The sequence below is a fragment of the Felis catus genome, chromosome D4, assembly GCF_018350175.1.
Source record: "Felis catus isolate Fca126 chromosome D4, F.catus_Fca126_mat1.0, whole genome shotgun sequence".
In the NCBI taxonomy this organism is placed as follows: Eukaryota; Metazoa; Chordata; class Mammalia; order Carnivora; family Felidae; genus Felis; species Felis catus.
Genome location: NC_058380.1, coordinates 19,691,097 through 19,706,230, shown reverse-complemented (window position 1 = coordinate 19,706,230; position 15,134 = coordinate 19,691,097). Strand labels below are relative to the sequence as shown.

The following is a 15,134-nucleotide window of genomic DNA, read 5'->3' as shown; positions in this document are numbered from 1 at the left end:
AAACAGAAACAACCTCAATGGCATATAAACTGGAAGCCATCAGGAGGCTCTTGGAAACTTGGACAGCTTCGTTTGCAGCTTAGGATTTAGATGTGTATCTCCCGTAACTTTGTGGACAGTTTCCCTCCCCGCCCCCCCCCCCCCCCCACCGGGAACCGGTGACAGTTCCTCCTTCCCCAGTCGCACTCCACGACCGAGTGTATCTAAGACCGAATTGGGGTCATAGGTGACGCGAGATACTTTTGTAACCGAATGGCGTTTTGGAAATAGGAACGGGAAAGAGCCCAGAAGTGGCCGGGAGGCGGCGCCGACCCGCGCGGCCCGGGAGTGGTGGGGCGCGAGCGCGGACGGTTCGCGGAGCCGGCCCGGGCTGGGGGGCTGGCGGGGCCGCCTCCCGCGAGTCCGCGTTCCTGGGCCGGGGGCCGAGCGGCAGGCAGAGGCCGCCATATTCCTGCTCCACCACGCCCGGGCGGGCAGCGGCAGGTTGGCGGCGGCCCCGACCCGCCCCTCCCCGGGGGGCGGCCGTGACCGCTGCTCCCGCCGGCCCCCACCGGCGCGCGGGAGCGGGAGGCGCCCGCAGAGCCCGAGGGGCCGGCGCAGCCTGGGGAGCGGCGGGCGAGGCGAGAGCCGCACTGGGAGGCGCGCCGCGGCGGCTGCGAGCCCAGGAAAGCCTTCCAGGAGGGGCCGGGCGGCGCCGCCTCCCCGCTCCCCTCCTCCCGCGCCCATCCCCTCCCTCCGCCTCCCCTCCTCCTCCCGCCGCCGCTGCCGCCGCCGCCTCCCTCCCGGATCTGTGCTCCAGTTCAGAGAAAGAAGAAAATGTGTGTGTGTGGCGAGGGGGAGGGCGAGCAGTGAGCAGCCGCTCCGCGCCTGGCAATCGGGGCCGGGGGTGGGCGTCTGGCGGAGGCGGAGCGGAGGCGGAGGCGGCTGAGCGCGCGGCGGGCGAGCCGGCGAGCGGGCTTTGCGCGCGAGCCGGGCGGTGGGCGCGGGCAGGGCCCAGGGCGCCCGGGAGCCGTGTCAAGCGGCAGCGAGGAGCGGGCGCGCCGGGCGCGGGGAGCCGTCGGCGGCCGCTCGCTGCGGGGACGCCCCGGTGGATGTGCTCTCGCCGCCGGGCGCAGGGCTTAGGGGAGCCTCGGCGGCGGCGGCGGCGGCGGCGCGGGGGGCTAGGCGGGCCGCCCGTTCCCGGGGAAGGAGGCGCGGGCGTCTGAGCGAGGCCGGGCGCGGCGGCCTTCCCTCGCGCGCCCCCCGAGCCAGCGCCCGCGGCCGCCTCCCGCGCCCGCCTCGCTCCTCCCGGCGGCCCGAGCCGCCCGCTCCCGCCGCGCCCCCGGCCCACCTGGTGGCCCCGGCCCTGGCCGCGGCCCCCGCGGCGGTTCCCCGAGCTCGTCCCGGACGCGCGCCCGGGCGGCGGGGGCTCGGCGGCCACCGCTGCCTCGGGGGAGCGAGGGCGGGAGGGTGTGTGTGCGCGCGTGTGAGCAGGGGGTGCCGGCGGGGCTGCAGCGGAGGCACTTTGGAAGAATGACTCTGGAGTCCATCATGGCGTGCTGCCTGAGCGAGGAGGCCAAGGAAGCCCGGCGGATCAACGACGAGATCGAGCGGCAGCTCCGCAGGGACAAGCGGGACGCCCGCCGGGAGCTCAAGCTGCTGCTACTCGGTGAGTACAGCCCGGGGCCGGCTGCCTCGGGCCCTCCCGCCGGGCCTCCGCGGCCCCCGCCTGCCGCCCCCGGCCCCCCGGGTCCGCTGCCCTCCGCGGCCCCCGCCCCCGGGCGCCCGCGGCTCGCCCGGACCCTCGGCGGGCGCGTCCCCGGCCACTACCTGCACCCGCGCGGGCGCGCGCGCAGCACATTCACACACACGCGCGCGCGCACACACACATACAGACGCGCGCGCGCGCGCACACACACACACACACACACACACGCACGCGCGCAAGCACACACGCGCAGAGGGGTCGGGGCTGCCCCGTCCCGGGCCTCGGCGTGTGCCCCTTGGTATTCCTGAGGGCTGTGCCTCCCGGGAGCGCGTTTCTATGCTGTGCATCTGCTAAATGGCAAATCCCTTCGGGGGAAGAGGTGCGGGGGTGGGAAGGTGGGCAGCGGGGTCGAACTTCCAGTGTCTTTGCTGTGGCGCCCGGTGCCGGAGAGGGGAACTGTGGTGTGTGCGTGCGTGCGTGCATGTGGCCCGAGGGTGGCGATCCGAGCCGGGGCACACTGGGGGACTGCCTGCGGTAGGGTTGCCTGTGTGCATCCATTTCCAGTGGTGGGGGTCTGGGGGGAATGGTGGTCAGACTCGCGACTGGATTGTCCATGGAGTGATGATGAGGGAGCCTAGTGGTTGGCTCTCTAAAGAAAGGGGTTTATGTGTTTCGGGGGGGGGGGCGGGCAGGCAAGCTCAAATGTGTCACACAAGTGCTGCTGCTCTCTAGCCACCAGACCACCGAAAGGAGGGATCCAGAAGAGTTTCTTGACCAGTGGATGGTGACAGGTTTGTTTCTCGTCAGCACCATTTCTTCCAGTAAAAAAAAGGAGGGATACGGAGGGTTGTGCTGTGTGGTTGTTGACAGCGACGGGTTTCTTTTGTTTAATGAGGCAACCCAGATGCAGGCCTGAATTCACAATAGTTACTACTGAAAACCAGTGCAGCCTCTCAGTTACTCTCCCGGAAACAAATAGAAACCTTTTGTTTAAGACGGACAGCATTTTAATATCTTTGGGATCTAGGCTAGAAGGAAAACGGGAAGTGTAGAGCAAAAATTTCCCTTCAGTCTCTAAAACAAACAAACAAACAAACAAACAAAAAACCCAACAACAACCCAACGTTCTGTCTTCACACAAAGTTATCAAGAAAATGCCATTTCTCAAAGAGGAATTCTATTGATTATTATCTTTTAGAGACTGTTCAGAATCCAGGATCAGGGTGCACATAGGAGCCAGCGTGACCTAACTCTGAGCTATGGTGGTAGGAAGAATAAACAGCTTTGCAGTAACAGGCCTGAAAAATGCCTGCACTTGTGTTCAAGATATTTGCGTGTATAATAAATGTTCCTCAGACATGTCTGGAAGAAAGAAAGATTGTGCTGTCAATTCAGATTGAAGAAGCATGCGTTTTCTTTCTTGAGCATTCCATCTCCTGGTTCAAGGAACCAGTGGCCTTTGGCACTGAACTGCTTGGGTACTGGATCACTTACAAGAGGGAACAAAATATAATCATTACAGACAGTTACAAATGGTTAAGTTACATGTCATGCTTTATGTCTTGAAACCAGATTAGATAAATGTATACTTGTTTGTAAAGAACAGAAGGCAGAGCATTGGATAAAAGAGGTGGGCTTTAGGGAACGAAGCCAGGGGAGTGGAAAACTGCATTTGGAATACTAAGATTAAAAAAAAATGTTTTTTTTTTTTTTTTTTTCTCATTTTGGGCTACTTCTAATGGCTGAATAATGTGTGATTGAATTTGTTGCAAATTCTCAAGATTGGGAAAAATAGGGGAAGACAAATACGCATAGAGTGTACAAGTGCACGATTCAGGGAAAAAGCATGTGTTTTAGAGAGACTTCAGAAGGGATCTTCTTTTGCCCTGTTGACAGTCTTTGTTTATGTTTAGCTGTGAACACAGCATTTGAGATCTCTCAAGCCATCCCTATTTCCTGAAATGTGACAGCTCTAGGTGCCAGCAGCTGGAATTAGAACGCAGGGGGTTTGTCCGTTGGAAGGCCTAGGTTAGATTATCTAGGAGGAAGACTTTGAGGGAAATACACATATACGGACATAATTACATACTGTGTATTGAAATAACATATGATGGTTTAAAAATGCACTTGGAGATAATTTTATGAGAAAAAAAATTAACAGTTTTCCTACTAAAGTGGTAGTAATGGGGAACTTGGTCTCTTTTTAGATATTTGAGTAGGATTTAATACAGCCTTGTGCCAGCCCCCAAGTATGGCCTATCAGAAGGAGTGGGAAATCTGACATTAATTTAGCACCTACGTTCATTAGTAACATTCAAAAATTGTACAACTTTTTGTTAGAAACATGATCCCTAGGCATCACATACTATTTCTTACAGCTTTGTGATCTAGATATGCTGCTTTTGTAGCGGAAGGAGTGTGATACCTACACTATTTCTACAGTAAATACTCTCTCCTAAATGTAGGGGTGTGTGTGTGTGTGGGCTTCTGATTTCACAGTTTTTTGAGTCCAGGAGGAAGATAATGGTTGACTTGAACCAGATATCTGGGAGGGCCTCTGTTTGAGGAGCTGCTCTTGGAACAGCTGCTTTGATGAGTTCACTGAAGCTTCCTTTTCCTACCTGTGCAAAGGAGGCTACGGGTTTTATCCTTACACAGTTTAAAGATTTACTGATGTTTTTAACTACCTTATTTAAATCGAGGGTTCACTCTTATATCTAAGTGACATTCAGTATAAGATTATTGTCAAAGTAAATTTTAGTTTAAGACCTGACACCATTTTAGTGGAAATGGATTTATTTGGCAGGTGATCTTTGCATTGTTCACATAATTATTTTATGTGTTAGCGTAAAGAATTAGAAAGGGAACTGCCTAGATGAAAGTATAGCAGTAAAATTGGAATCGTTTTTGATACTTACACAGCAATTATGACAACGTATTTTCCAATTCTGTACTAATATATTTTGATTTTTTATTCTTTTTTTAAATGAACCCAGAAACTTACCACCATAAAACACCATATTTAGTTCTGAATTGTTGTTTTCTTTACCATATTCTTTCTCTGAATTTATTTAAATAAGTATTTTCCTTGCCAGCTCAAAGAAAACTTGCATATATACGTATATATGCAAGAGAACATTTTAACTTGGTTGAAGTTTTATATGCTTTGTAGTTATAAAGTATATTGTATTTCCTCTAATTGATCAATATTAATACTAACTAAATACTTATTTAAATAAATTTTTTTAACATTTATTTATTTTTGAGAGACAGAGAACAAGCAGGGGAGGGGCAGAGAGAGAGGGAGACACAGAGTCTGAAGCAGGCTCCAGGCTCTGAGCTGTCAGCATAGACCCTAATGAGAGGCTCGAACACGTGAACTGCGAGATCATGACCTGAGCCAAAGTTGGACGCTTAACTGACTGAGCCACCCAGGCTCCCCTAAATATTTCTATTTGTAGTACATAGGTCACACTATTGAATATTAATGTGTCTTTAAGTCTGTGTATAACAAATGGCTTTGAATCCCTGCATTCAGTCACAGATACTCATGCAGACAATTTTTTTAGTTCCTTGAAAATATATCTTTTCCCTCTTAAATCTGTTCTTACTTTACGTGTTTTTAAAATCTTTACTCTTTAGATCTTAATCATCAAATGGGAAGATTTAGCAAACCTTTTTGATTGAATTCCACCTATTGAAAATAGGCAGAGTTTAGGCCAGTCTTACATGGAAGAATGTAGGTTCTTTATCTTCTAACTGAATTACATATATGATTGTAGATTTTCTTCCTCTTCTAGGCCAGTAGTTTATGAGGTTAGGGATTGTGTCTGTACTGCTCACTATGATAGTCCAACTTCTAGCACAATACCTAACTCATAGAATGCTCTCAATAAATGTTTGTTGAGTGAGTACATTTATTTATGACCTCCCCCCCCCCCCGACAAATTAGGAGCATAAAGTAATGAATAAATTATGGAAACACAGGGATATGTAATGCTTTTAATCTGTGGCAGATAAAATCATGGTCTTTAAACAATTGAATGTAACTCTTTGAGCCTGTTGGATGTAAGTGCATTCCAGGATAGAAAGTGTTAATGTAAGTTGTTACATCACATATTGAACCAGTGTATTACAGTTCTGTGCTGGATGAATTTGGGAATGGTAACAGTCATGCTTAAAGTATGAAAATTTAAAAGAAAAAAAAGAAACCATTCGATATCTTGCTTACTTTTTATCGTGTAGAAGCTAATTTAACCCTGCCATCTTCTGGTCATACACTTTCCCCATGATATACTCAACAGAGTGAATTTTAAATTCTCCAGCATACAGGTGGCAGATTTTTGTGATTTATCTGTACAGTTAAATGAGAACCACAATGAACAAATACAGAGTTTTAAGAGTTGCAGATGGAGGGCGCCTGGGGGGCTCAGTGGGTTAAGCATCTGACTCTTGATTTCGGCTCAGGTCATAATCTTACAGTTTATGTGTTCAAGCCCCATGTCAGGCTCTGTGCTGACAGTGTGGAGCCTGCTAGGGACTTTCTCTCTCTCTCTCTCTCTTTCTCTCTCTCTCTGTCTCTCTGCGCCCCTCCCCCATGCCCTTGTGCTCTCTCAGAAAATCAATAAAGTTAAAAAGATGGACAAACATGAAAAAAATTAAAAAAGAATGGCAGATGGAATATTTTTGATTGAGAGGTATATATTTGTACTGAAAACTGTACAGTTACAGAGCAAGAAGGCTGGGAATTGCCTGGCAGATTTAGATTGTATGGAGAGTTCATTCGTGTGGGCGTGGATACAAGCGCCTGCCCCACGACCCCTCTGTAGAGTTCACTGGAGAAGAATGGGGATGTTGATGGTCTGAGTTAACCTAGAAGTTAGTGGCTGTCTAGGACGGCCCTTCAGAACCAGGGAAGGCAAGGATCCCTGTACGCAGCCCTAATGACAGCATCTCCCTGGAAATACCAAACGATGGTGTTGATGAGGCTGCTTTAAAACCAACCAGTTTTATTTTTGTTACTCTTTTTGCTTCCAAGTGTTAAATATGTTTCTAAATGTCAGGATTTATTTGGATGCATTTCCTCTTTTTCTTTCTGGTTTTTTGTTTTTGTTGTTGTCGTTTGAAACACGGGACTTATAGTTTCTATCCGAAGGGTGGAGTGTTAGCATCCCTCATAAGAATCAGAATTGTAGCTCTGACTACAGCAAAGCCTTCAGAGTTAAGATTTTTGCTTTGAGCCACGTAGATCCATTGTCTAGATCTGCCGTGGAACTCATCCTTCTGCTTACATGTCATTTCTTCCTATGGGAGCTTTGGCACATGTTAAAACCATGCTGGACAGTGAAGTTATCCCCTATATATCGATTCAGATTTTTTTAGGTAAATTTAGAAAGGAGAAACAGAAGAATAATTTAGTGGCCATTTTGTTTATTACAAATAAATTTGATAGCCTCCTTCTCATTAAGAAACAACAACAACAACAACAACAACACAGCTCCACTTTATAGGAGATGGTTTATATTCGATTTTGTAGGTGCCTATTCAATATAGTTATGATTTTTTATTACGGATGAATTTTTAAGGACCTGAGACAGCTTTCGCAGTTGCGTGGCTGCGTGCTATGCTAAACTTAGCAGAAAAAAGGAACAGATTTTTCTTCATGATCCAGGCGAACTTACACTTGAGAAGAAATGAACTAGATTTTCCAAGGATGATTTTGATGCCAGCATTCCTGTTAATTTTTCTTTAAGGGGAGGTGATTAGTTCTGTTGACATTAATGGAAATGTTGATTGGGTGTTGTAGAGGAAACGCAGGGAACTCAAATGGTACATCTTGGGAGAGAGAAGCCATTTTAAGAAGGTTAGGATTGCTTTCTTCCTAAGGAGGTAGAGGGAGGGAGCCTGTTTGCTCCAGACACTGTTTTGGCTTGAGGGAAACACAAGTATTTGTAGCAACAAATTTAAAGTCTAATTTCCTTGTTTCAGCTGGGAGGGCGATGACATTTTTCAGAAGGAAACTGGTATCATGGCTTTTAAGCAATGTTAAGATCTTTGCAGAATTCATCCTAGGGAAGTGTGAAATAGCAATAGAAGGTAAAAAGTGTGATTGCTGGTAATTAAATCTGTGGCAATAACTGACTTCAGTAAACAGTGAATATTTTCTCCTGTGCTGCCGAATGGAGTAACATTGAAGACAGAGCTGTTCTCAGACCCAAACACTGTTTTGCGTGAACAGCTGTTACTAATAAAATGATAGGAAGTTGTTCCACAATCACCTTTGATTTGTTATGTTGCCGATATGTAAAAATCTGTCTGATTTCTCATCTATCATGCAGTAAAAACAAACAAACAAAAAAATGACCTAACCATGCTGTTGGAAATGAGTTCCTAAATTCTAGGTGGTTGGCCATGGATCTGGACTTGACAAACAAAAATATCCGTATTTTGATGCTGAGAACCAAAATCTGAACTCACTGACTAGCTCTGGGGTTGACGTTTATACCTAGCAATAATTTCTGAGATCAGAGCAGAATATTTTGTTCAAAGACTTCATGGTTAAATTTTAAGAACAAAATTCGTGTGATTTAAAAATAAAGTTAAGAACATACTTCAAATTCATTTATTCCACAAACACTTGCCAGTTATTGGAAAATAAACACTTCCTCCAATTTTTTTTTTTTTTTTTAAATCAGACATATCTTATGAAAGAACAGCTGCATAGAGAATGCTGGTCAAATGAGCAAGTATTAAGCCCCTCATTTATGCAAAATAATGTGCTGTGTGAGATACTCCTTATTTCTTACTCGTCAGCAACGAAGACTACAAGTACTTTTCACAGTTTTGCTGTTTCCCAGTAGATGCCCTCGGACAGACATGTCCTTCTGAGTTTTATCCTTCCTGGCATTGGCTTTTCTATTGGCTCTTAATACAAAGAAAAAAACCAAAATAATCTCAAGGCCATTGTACAAGCTTCCCGGGGATTACACAACTGGAGAAAGCAGATGATCTTGAGAACTACTTCCTAGGAGCGTATCGGCAAAAATGCCTTCAACCATGAGAAGTCATTACTGACCACTTGCCCTGAGCACTAATTGGGTTGGAAGCTCCTTGAGGCCAAAGATGGCGGCTTTGGTTTTGTTTGGTTTTGTTTGGTTTTTTGTTTTTTGTATCCCAGCATAGACAAAGCCTTGCTCAGTTTACAGTGATTCTGTTGTCAGTAACTGGGGGCTTGTGGGCACAGAAGGGTGGGCAGCTGGATTCTCCAAAGAAAGGGCAGTCAGAGGACATGAACGTACACTTCTTGCTTCCGTCTAAGGTGCATCATCCATATGTTCTCCATTTGCCACACTCCTCTTTGCCGTTTCGTGGGCCACCTGGGGCACAGTAAAAGCAGTTGGGTTTTAACAACGGAATAGTCTTTGTCTCCTGGTCCTGCTTCTCATTCATTGTCTAGCGGGAGTGATTCAGTTGAGCGTTCTCATATTGTTTCAGCCTGAAAAGCCAATAGAAGTGCATGCAGCAGTTTGAATGGAAAACTGTTACACAGGTCCTTTGAAATTTAAAAATTCCATGCACCTTTATTACAGGATTAATTTTGGATTGTGAGCAGTTTGACTACTTAAGAAACAAAGTAGTTGTTTCAAGGAAGTGCAGAATAGATTGTGGTGCGGTTGGGAACAGGAATGTCATTAATGCCATTGTATTCCTGAAACCTCACAGAAAGGAACAATAATTGATCCACAGAAAGAGCGAGAGTGAGACTTTTTGGCTCTGTTGCAGGAAGTGAATAGTGATGTTTAGAAACATAGTCATGCATAATTCTAAAATAGCCTTGAGTTTTTTCCCTTTAGAGAACTGAAATCATGTATTAATTGCCTCTTCCTGGAATTTGACTTTTTTTTTTTTTTTGATCACCACCAGTTGTTAAAAAATCAAGAGTTTTTCTTTTGCTTTTTTACATTTTCAAGACTCTGATGAAATCTTTATTTTTATTGTTTCTTCCCTACCTTTCTTTTTGCTGTTAGGGCAAGCAGGGTGATTGCTGGCATCTTCTGTATACTTCCTGGTGACTGCAACCAAAGATCAGCACTTTGGGGCACCTGGGTGGCTCAGTCAGCTAAGCGTTCTACTTCGGCTCAGGTCATGATCTCATGGTTGGTGGGTTCCAGCCCTGTGTCGGGCTCAGTGCTGACAGCTCGGAGCCTGGAGCCTGCTTAGGATTCTGTGTCTCCCTCTGTCTCTTGCCCTTGTTTGCTCACACTCTGTTTCTCTCTCTCTCTCTCTCTCTCTCTCTCTCTCTCTCTCTCTCTCTCTCTCAAGCACACATTTAAAAAAATAAGACAAGCATTTGAGTGGCTTACCCGCCTGTTATTCCAGCTGTTTGCTACAGCCCCCTTCTGTGCAAACACCGCCCATTCATTTACCCTTTCATCCCAGTGCCCTTTGGTGCCAGGAAGGGTTTCTTAGACTCCCTGGCACGCACATTTCTTTAAGATTTAGGGAACTTCCAAGTTGGTGCTTCCTTCAAACATGTGGCTGTGAGCTGGTGAGGGGAAGTTGGGTGCTTTACTACACTAAAAGGGCACTTGTGAATGTGCTTGTAGGAGATAATTAACTCTCTTTAGCAACACTTGAGTCCCCGGAACAAAATACATTGTTACTGAACAAAATGTAGAATTCTCCTTCCTTTTCCAGAGGGCAGGGACTGGAGACTGGTTCACGATTCCCAGCAGAGAGTGAGTGAGCCAGTGCTGGATAATCTATCACACCCCACTGGGTTTCAAAATAGGATGCAGTGCGTTTGCTAGAAAGGAGGACGGTGCGTGTAGGCCTGTGTGGAGTAAGAGCGAATCTTCCCCATTTTCATGATGTGAGCGTTCTCATCTCCGTACCCAGAGAGCCTTAAAGCCCCTCTAATTGTATTTCTGTACAGATGGGGGGGGTGGGTAGCATCAGCAGAGGCCTTTGCTTTTGTTACACCCAGTCAGCCTGAGCATGTTTTGGGGTTTGCTTTTTTAAGGCAAAGGTACAGTGTTAGTTTCTGACCCTCTGAACGGATATTTTAGGACCTCCCCTTTCCAGAGCGGCTTCATTATACTACACGTTCTTTCTGCAGATGGTAAGTGCAGTTTTCCTCTTGTCCTAAAGAGCTGACCCATTTCCTGTGACTTGTTCTAATAATACAGGATGACTTTAATTCTTGTTCCTAGTTTGCCCTTAAAAGAATGCCAGGGTACTTGCTACGGGTTTAACTCTTGTCTTTCTAACACTCGTGATATTTTTTTGAGAATTGGTCAAGCACACAGAAGCAGTAGCAGGCGCTGTGGAAGTTTATTTGGGTAAATAAATACCTGCCCCCCCCCCCCCCTCCACACACACACATCATTGGTTTAGTTTCGTGTGTTTTTTCTTTTTTTTTTTTTTAAATTTTTTTTTTTTTTTCAGCATTTATTTATTTTTGGGACAGAGAGAGACAGAGCATGAACAGGGGAGGGGCAGAGAGAGAGGGAGACACAGAATCGGAAACAGGCTCCAGGCTCTGAGCCATCAGCCCAGAGCCCGATGCGGGGCTCGAACTCACGGACCGCGAGATCATGACCTGGCTGAAGTCGGACGCCCAACCGACTGCGCCACCCAGGCGCCCCTCGTGTGTTTTTTCTAAAACCTGTAACTAAAGGGAGGTCAAGCGGTCCTGCCCTGTATCTCTTTGAACTATTGTGAAGGTGTTTCTTCAGGGAAAAAGATTTGTTCCTGGACTCTTTCTCCAGAGACATGTAGAATGAAGACATCGGACCGAACCTCACGGCTGTCTGAACGTTGAAACTTGCTCTGCTTCCCCGTCTGCAGCTCTGGCCTCTTGGCTACCTTCTGCCCAGGCTCATCCCTGGATGAGGGGCCCCGAGCCCCAACCCTCTGCAGTGGTGACAGGCCCTCCGGGAGGCATCGGCAGGTCTGGTGGACTCCTGGCTGCCCTCACCGTCCTCTCCTTCCCTTCCGGAAGACACCCTGAGCACCCTGCGGGAGGCTCGGCGGCTCCGGGGAAGAGTGAGGAGGCATCAGCGAGTCTGGCCAGAGCGGCCCCCATGCCGCCTGGCACGCCGCTGATAGTTTCACTGCCTTCACAGGGAATGGTATCAAAAGCCTCCTGTCATATCAGCATGGGTCTCTTGCTTCCTGCAGGAAGGGCGATATCCTGGCAGGCGCAGGGGTGGAGCCTGCGGACCAGGCAGTGTTCAAGTGCTGCCCTGCTCAGGCCCCTGCCCCGGAGCTTTCGTGGGTACCCTTAGACCGCTGTCTTTGACCCACTGCTACTAGTTTTTTCCCCTTCGTTGGGCTTTAAGCAATGCTTTCCATTTGCTTGCAGAGTACCTGCTGCCCAAGCCCGTTTCTGCCATTTTCAGTGAGAGCGGGTCGGTCATCTGAGTCTGGGCTCCAGGAGTGCCTCACACCTTGGTGGAGCACGTGTTTGGGGGACTGCTGTGTATTGGGATCCAGTAGACTCCTTTTCTAGCACCTTCCAGGGGAGATTTAGAATCAGCCCAGGAACAGAGCATTTGTGTCCATTTCCTCTTATATTCCTGTGCCCATCTTTTTTTTCACGGGGCCTTTATTGAAATCAGAAAAACAGGTAGTGGACTGTTTTTCTGAACTGCCCTTAGTTGTCATGACCATGTTCAGAGAAACTTCAAGGAGGCGACTTCCTGTGTCTCTTGTCTGCCTTCTGGAGAAAGGGCTCTGTGACCAAAGAAAGAACAGCTAGACTCACAGCCTAGGTCTGCAGAAGAGCCCAATTCCCCTGGAGGTGCCCGGCAGGGGCCTGGCACTCGTCGACCCCTGCTTTCCTCCCGGCCGCAGCCTCTTCCTCATTATCTTGTCAGCTTGATTTTGGATATGGAGTTGGGCAGGTGCAGGGGAAAAGGAGAGCAGTCACAGATGAAGGAGAGTAGTGTGAGTCTGGCGGGGCTTGGCTGGACAGAGGCTGTTGTTCCCTGGAGGGGTGGTGCGGTCGTGTCTTCGCTGGACTCTGGAGGAAGGAAAGGAGAACAACAGAGCGGTGCTGTGTGCGTTGGCCTGTGGTTGGAAAGTGCCAGGCCAATGCAGCTTCTCTTACGAGCTCCACTGCCCCCCTGCATTTCCTCATCTGGTCACGTCTCCTGTGCCCTTGCTTCCCCGATCCCAGATGGGGAGAGGAGCAAGGGCAGCAGTCTGCTTGTGTGGGAGGTGCTCTTGTTGCATGCGTCCTCCCCTGACCTTTTACCCCCAGAGATGGTTAAATAGACCAGGCACAAAACTCATGTCAAGCAGTGTCCTGAGAAAAACCATTCACACATTAAAAAGAAAATGTACACCATGATTCCTCTGTGTGTGTGTGTGTGTGTGTGTGTGTGTGTGTGTGTGTGTGTGTGTGTATTTAACCTGGCAGCTGCTTAAGGCGACAGAAATGCATCTCTTACTGTATTGAGAACTCTGCTAATCTGGCGATGGGTTGTTCGAATGTCTCTTGAGAGATCCTTGTGCAGGAAATCTGCTTTCACCTGGCTTGCTTCTCCTGTCAGTTGCCCAAGGCAATAAGTAGATACATAGTAGCCTGAGATAGTCTTGCCAAAGTGGATTCACACTCACTGTGGAGGCATGTAATACATGGAAGTAATCTTGTAATTTTAGCTGATCAAGGCACCTGTCAATTGATTGTGTTCTCTTAGGAGCTGTTCACATTCTGGGGCTATTACATCCAAGCCCAGGGAGTAGATTACTCAATAAGCCCTGAAGCCTGTTTCCATTTATGACCAGCATTTGAAATGGGGTGCTTTTGTTCATGATAGAATCGAGTTATGAGGATTTCTTGACTCGAAAATGTAGGCAAATATATTTTGAATAATTTGATTAATTTGAGAACAGAAGTAGGAAGAGCTGAAACAAAAGATACTTGAAATCAACCCGTATTTTCACGACCAGTCGATTCCTAATGGGTCAAGAACTAACACTTTGCCAAGCTACCAGATCATCTTGGAGCCAACTCAGATAGGACACAGATTCTGGAGATGGACGGCCCTTGCTGTGGTCCAGACTAATAAATGGCATGTCCTCTACACCTCCTATATTATGTGTTGGGTCACCACCTGAGATGTTATCCAGAGCACATTAGAAATGACTAAAACATTTTGGGTACATACTAGTCTCTTGTAACGTCGAGTCCCCAAAGTTTCCCATGTTCTATGATACCTATATGTTGCTTGATTCGTTTCTGATAAGCAATTTGTATTTCCCTACGCATACAGTTCTTGACAAAAGGTTGCATTTTAATGGGGGAAATCATAGGACTTCGTTAATAGTATTGCTTAGAAAATCTTGATTGCAAATATATTTTCATGAAAATCACCAGCTGTGTCCTTTGAGAAACACATTTGCTATAAGGGCTTTCCACTCCAGGCCATGCTTATTGTGGGAACAGAGATTCTTGTCTAAGGTCTTTCTAAATCCCTAGAGTCTATCTGTGAATTGCTACTCAAATTACAGTGTATCCTTCCCAGAATTAATTAATGCGTATGCATCCCAGTGTATTGAAATCATGTGGCCACACAATGATTTTTTTTCTATTAAATACATTCTCTCTTTATGTAATATATCTTCAGACAGCATGCTATTGCCTGAGTTTATATTGTATTTTATTCTCTTTTTGGAGCAAAATAAGAGCACTTGAGATAGTTATCCTTTGGTGGTATGATTGTCTTCTAAAACAGTAAAGTTTAATAATGAGAAGAACTGTCGTATTTAATAGAGTTTGAGTCAAGAAGTGTTTATTTTCTTCCAGTTAAGAATTTTCTTACATTCTTAAGAAATACATTATTTTGGTTTCACATTGCCCTTCAAAAGAATGAGTCCCTTCTATGTGAATAACTTTTTTTTTTAAAGGGTGTTAACCTTTTTTGAAGTATAGTTGATACACAATGTTACATTAGTTTCAGGTGTACAATGTTATTATGTTTCATTGTTCAGTGATTTTGAAATCTTCTAAATAATGGAATCGTTTCTTTACACAAAGTTTGAAATTTAAAAAAAATTTATTCATGAACTTATTCAGAGTGTACGAACTTAAGAAACATGATTTGTATGAGTGTGTGTTCCTTTCTAGTCAGTTTTATTTTTATATGTGTCTTGCTCAGGTGTAATCATACTGTATAATAATATAACATTGTGTTGTAAGCATTTTCTATATGATTGTATAGACTTCATATTAATATTTAGAATTTAGAATTGCTATATAATATTCTTTTAGAGGATACATATTAATTTGCTTGCTTACTCTCATTTTTTTGGACACCTAGATTTCTCTCAATGTTACTATTTTGAAAATAATGCTGTGATGGAGTTAGCATTTTTTAAACACACACATGCTTTTATTTTTTTTATTTTTATTTTTATTTTTTTTCAACATTTATTTATT

General features: G+C 46.2%; 1 protein-coding gene across 3 annotated transcripts in view; it reads left to right on the top strand.

Moving 5' to 3' along the window:
* Nucleotides 1-1,501: 1,501 nt before the first annotated feature.
* Nucleotides 1,502-15,134, top strand: part of GNAQ (G protein subunit alpha q) — a 317,284-nt gene continuing 303,651 nt past the window's right edge. The window contains exon 1 of one of the 3 annotated variants that reach the window (XM_023243369.2): nucleotides 1,502-1,648. In XM_023243369.2, coding sequence (XP_023099137.1) covers nucleotides 1,513-1,648 — 136 coding nt within the window. In that variant the 5' untranslated portion in view covers nucleotides 1,502-1,512. Of the gene's footprint in view, nucleotides 1,649-2,026; nucleotides 2,067-2,453; nucleotides 2,479-15,134 lie in introns of those variants that run through there. The other 2 variants (XM_019815794.3, XM_023243370.2) reach the window with 2 other exon arrangements.